The 5,385-nt window shown below is 57.3% G+C and overlaps 1 protein-coding gene across 1 annotated transcript; it reads right to left on the bottom strand.

Moving 5' to 3' along the window:
* Positions 1-1,002: 1,002 nt before the first annotated feature.
* UCRPA7_7420 (hypothetical protein) lies at positions 1,003-4,332 on the bottom strand (the record flags this gene model as incomplete). The annotated part of the gene is made up of 1 exon (XM_007919952.1): positions 1,003-4,332. One exon carries the CDS (start codon positions 4,330-4,332, stop codon positions 1,003-1,005), a length of 3,330 nt encoding a protein of 1,109 aa, XP_007918143.1.
* Positions 4,333-5,385: the final 1,053 nt, after the last annotated feature.

The raw sequence follows: 5,385 nt of genomic DNA, 5'->3' as shown, positions 1-5,385 counted from the left end.
CACTAGCTATCCATGAGAAAAAAAAAAGTCAAAATTGGCGGGGCTGGGGGCCACTATCGTATCTTTACCGTGAAGCCAAGACACGAGACTATTTCTACCTCCTGTAGATACTGGGCGATGCAAAATCTGTCTGCGTTGCATAGATTCAAGTCTGCCCTGGCAGGTGGGAACAACGTTTGGTGACACGTTCCATGGACGTTTGTTTACCTATACTGCGTAGGTACAACCGGACGGTCCCGACTGCTCCAGGCCCCATCGTTAGGGTCTTGGGCAATTGATTAGTGCTCGGTAAAGCTGTAGCCAGGCTAGTCCCTACCTTACCGAGCTTACCTAGGTGCTAGGTACATGCCGGCCAAGCAAGCAGGTATGATCTAACAATCGAGGCCTTTCAGATTCCCTGGTTCATGGCTACGGATCAATCGGTATGAAGTCACTTCACTTCACTCTCTTGGGTGGACTGGACCACGTCGTCGGGGTTTTGATTCTCGTGAACCGTGAAACAAGTTTAAGTTTAGATCGTTGCGCATTCCATCCACCCGCTAGTTGCTAGTTGATCCGCCTGTATTACAATCACCACGTGCCCAGCCCGCCCGTTCATGCCGCCATCAATATCAATATGCTGACTTATGTTTTTGGCATCTGTTGCCTGCCCTCCAGAGCAGGTGACGACAGCGTCTTGAGCTGACCTCAGGCGTACAGAGCTCGGTCTGGGTGGGCATGCTTGTTTCCCTAGCTCTCTCGAGATGTACAATCACAAAACTCTAGTATATCGGCTCATGTGGCTCATAGATCAAGTTGAACAAAAAGAACGCTCGTCTTCTTTGACCGTCAGATAGTAATGCGAGTCAGTCTCCAGTGACACAGACTCTCTCCCCTGTCTGGGAGAGAGTCCAAGGGTATTATCTACATACGTTACATCGAAATCCAGTCGTGATGCTTATAAAATACCTCCGCCGTAACCCTATCGCCCATTGCCACTATCCCTTAACGTGCCATCCTTGCCTAAGGATGGTGATCGTCCACGACATCCAGATCGTCAAAGTCCCTGATCACCGGCGCCACGCTATCCGTCTCTGATCCGCTGCGGCTCAACAATGGCCGGCCGTAGCCCCTGTCGCTGCCAACTGCCCTGCCCATCCCCAGCGCCGACCTGTCGCGCTCCTGTCCGCTCACCGCGGTGCTGAAGCTCCCTCGTCGCGAGTCGACCACGTCGTCCAGCACGAGGAAGCCGCCACCACCAGCACCAGCACCCCCTGCCATGTTCCCCGTGTTCCCACCCACGGCGCTAGCCGCGTGGCTCCCGTACCCGCTGCGAGGCACCGGCCACTCCACCTCGTCCACGCGCTCAATCTCCCTGCCGGACCCGAACGTCGCCACGCTGCGCGGGCCGCCCGAGCTGTACTTGTTCGAGTTGCTGTAGTACAGCCCGTCGCGCGACCGCGTGTTGCGCCGCGACAGCGTCCCCGTCCCCGTCCCCGAGGCTGGCGAGCGCACACTGCTGCTCGCCGTGTCCGACTCGCTGATGACGCTGCCCGCCGAGCTGAACGGCGCGTAGCCGCTGACGCTGGGCGCCACCGAGCTGCTGCTGCGCACCGACCGGGTGCCGGCGCCCGCGGGCGTGTGGTAGCCCGCCACGGAGCTGCGCGACGTCGCCGTCGGCGGTGGGCGCGGGAAGTTGTACCCTGCTGCCCGCACGACGGGCGACGTGTTGCCCGATCCGCCCGACGACGTGTCGGCGCCCGAGTTGTTCGAGTTGCCGCCGTTCCACGAGCGCACGACCGTCCAGCAGTGGGAGAGCTCATGAGCCGCCTCCTCGCCACCTGCAGTACCGCTGTTGCTGCCCATCAGCGGGAGGCTGTTGGGCCCGCCGGCTCTCCACGGGGGCATCTTTGCGCCCTTCAGGCGCGGCGAGAGATGGTAAGGCACGCCCTCGCGGTAACGCACGTTGGGAGCGTCGACAGACACGCTGGCCAGCGTCTGCAAGACACCGTAGATGAGCACCCACCGCCCACGGCGGGCTGTGCTCGGGTCCACTTCGCCGGTGCGGTCCGCCTTCTCAAACTTGACAAACGCATCAATCAGATCACTCTGGGTGAAATCCGACCCCAGGATGTAGATGTTAGTTGCTTCTGTGTACGCCAACTGTACACGTCGCTCGAGGGCGCCGGAACGATTGCCAACATTTGCGTTGTTCTCGTTGCCGTTTTTGCTCTTTTTGGACGGCTTCTCCTTGGTTCCGTTTGACAGATTTAATGGCGGTGGGATCGACTCAGGGACCAAGGGGTATGGGTGAGGAATGTGGGGAAAGCGCAGCTTGTTGTCGAACTCGATCAACATGTCCGTCATGGGCAGATCAGGCGTGTCCGCGTCGAATCCCCGATTGCCAGACTCGCTGACCATGAGCCATTTGCGCGAGCTGCGTGTTTCCGACCCATCCCACACGATGTCCCGATTGACCAAGTAGTCATAGAGCGCGGCAAAATCTTTCTGTATGGACTTTGCAACCGTACGCGTAAGCCAGATCTCCTCGTCGCCATTACCACCACCCATGTTGCCCTCATGGTGAGTTGGCGGCGCAGCTGGAGGAGGCCAACGGCCGTATACACGCATGTAGTGAGCAACGAAGAACTTCTGTAGCCGATCGGCGCTCGCCTTGGCGGGACTGGTCGTTACTGGACCGGAAGAGGAAGCCGTGGAGGCCACAGCCGGTGGCCACATGTCGGAGTACTGGAAGTCGGCCAGCCGCTCCTCTGCGGCTTGCACACGCAGCTGTGTCTCTAGGCATGCGCGCTCAAGGAGTGCGCGAGTGATGGGCGTGATATTCTTGAAGTCTGCGCACGACTCCAGTCGGCCATACATACCGGCGCAGTGGAGGAAGCTCTCGCGCCAGCCCTCCTCCCAGCGGACTTCTGAGCCTTCGGACCATGCAAGCAGTGAAACAGCCGTCTCGGCGTCATTCCGGACATCGTCAATGCCTCGAGCAGAAAGGTAATTGAGAATCGTTCCGACATTATCGGCCTCGGGCGGCATGTACGCCTCTAGCCGCGTGTGCAGGTCAGACAATGCTTGATAAAGCGACAATCCCACAAGCGAGGCATGATAGAGCAAGGCGAATACGTTGCGCGTCGTGATGTGGTGTCGAACCTGGTCGATCTTGGTCATATTGGACGGCGTCGGGAAGTACATCTCATAGCTAATCTGGCCATCTGCCTCCGCCAGGCTCGCATCCTCTGAAATCGGTGGTGTAGGCTGACCGCGGCTCAGCGCACTATGCGGCCCAAGATGGTGATGGCCCATGTGGTGGCCCATTCCACCCATTCCATGGCGTTGAAGCATAGGTGGTGCTCCAATGGGCGATGGTGACATGTGAATATCCTCCTCCGTCGAACCCTCACGAAGCAGGGTTATCAGATATCGTGACTCAGTCGCCTCAATGATATGGGATGAGAGCCGGAAAGAGGGATTTGGCCGAGGACTTTGGCCCTTATGACCGAAGAAAACGAGCACGTCGCCGTTCGGGTCCCAAAGTTCGGGATCCTTACGGAGTTTGTTCCATCGTTGTACAGGTCTGCCAGCGCCGATCCACCGTTTGATGGGCGGTGCATTGGAGGGAGGTGGTATAGGGGGAAGCTTAGCGGACGGAGGCGGCGATATCATGGCAGACTGGTCCCATTGTTGCTGCTCGGCGAACTGGCCGTGATGCTGCTGTTGCTGGTATTGCGGCGGGACGACTTCTTCGAAAGCAACATCAGGATCGCTAGGGTAGCTCGGATGCGCACGCACCGTCGCCGACGATTGCGGCCGGAACTCGAGGTTCTTGTCGGCATCGCCACGCTTGTCCTTCTTCTTCCCGAAGGAAAAGGTTTTAGCAATGCCCTTGCGCACCTCTTCACTTTTCTTGTCAAGTGCACTCCTCAATCCGGACTTCTCGATCCCCGAAACGTCCTCCGTCTTAATGACTGGTTTCCTCGCACGGGCGTATGCATACTCATCCATAGGACCTTTGAGATGCGGTGTGCCTGCAGCCTCCCGCCGGCCGTCCGTGCTCCCGCCGCTTTGACTGCCACCGCTGCCCTGCGTCTGGAAGCTGGAAAAGTCATTGCGATAGGGGTTCAGCACCTCATTCTCACGCACTGGCTCAGAAAACTTGAGGAAGCGCGCGTTAGTAGTGCCGACGCCCGTGTCCTGCCGCGTCGGCATGGGCAGATCGCTAATGGTCGCATTGTCGTCGGAGCTCAACGACGTCTTGGTACGGCTCCGGGGCAAAGCACCTTTCTCCCCGGGTTTCGTCTCCGTAATCTTCTTGCGCACGTATGCGCTTCGACCCGACATACTGCTCAGGCTCTATGCTATGTATGCAGCGTAAGATGGTTCAGAAACACCGATGTTCGTCCAATGCAACCCTGGTGAACCTACAGCAAACAGCTTGGGACTGTCTGTTGTGGGATGGTGGGTGCGCGTGGGCTGTCAGCTCGCGATAAGGATGTCAGAGGACTGATAAGACAACAGCCTGCAAAATCAGACCAAATCACAGCGCTAGGATTGATGCAAAATCACGCCCTGCAAGTTGATTCGAGCCGTTGGCGGAGCGAGCCGAAGAGCTGGCGGCGACAAGTTTTAGTCATGCGATCATTGCAGCGTGTAAGTCTAGGGAATCTCATGTGCTACTGCTCGAACAAGGCTGTTAGCATTCAGATGACGAGCGCTGCTTAAAGTCCCGCAACGAGAGGAGTGGGAACACACTGTAAGGCCTACCCAGTGGTGAAGAGCGATTAAAGCAATATAAGACAGAATGATAAGTCCAGAAGTCCGGGCAGTGAACAATGGCGGGCTGTTTAATGATATGACTGCTGCGTACGAGCGATCCTCCGTATGGCGCAGATCTTTGAGATATGACTGCTTTTGCTGTCCCAAAAGCAAAGAAATGTCAGGCCAAAGCCTGGCGTCACAGATCGATTCTAAGTGAAATGCGGTCGGTGTGGTTTTTGGAGAAGTGATGTGTCGCAGGGCCAGATCGTGGTTCTTGCGCGCGCTTTGCTTTTTCTCCCGTCGGTCAAACCCGCGCGTTCCTTTTCCTGTGACAGCTCGCTGTCGCCGCCCCAGGATCCCTTTTCCACAATGACCCAATCACACACTTCTGATGCTCCTTGGTTGTGCTCTGAGAGTCAATTCGCCCCCTAAAACGAGCGAAGACAGACCGCTGGCGAACGAGTGATGGGATCGGCAACCCTGAAATAGTGTAGACTCTACGTCTGGCTGAGCGCGCCTGGTAAGCTGGTCGGTCAATTTCCTTTTCGAAAGTCCCAGCCCAACAAGAAGGCGTTTTGGGAGGATGTGGTTTAGAAGGGGAACGCCAACGAATATGTAAGACCCCTTTCCCCCACA

This window comes from Phaeoacremonium minimum, assembly GCF_000392275.1.
Source record: "Phaeoacremonium minimum UCRPA7 unplaced genomic scaffold PA7_03_scaffold_522, whole genome shotgun sequence".
Classification (NCBI taxonomy): domain Eukaryota; kingdom Fungi; phylum Ascomycota; class Sordariomycetes; order Togniniales; family Togniniaceae; genus Phaeoacremonium; species Phaeoacremonium minimum.
Note: the sequence above shows the minus strand (reverse complement) of the source record. Positions and strands in the feature narration are given on the sequence as shown.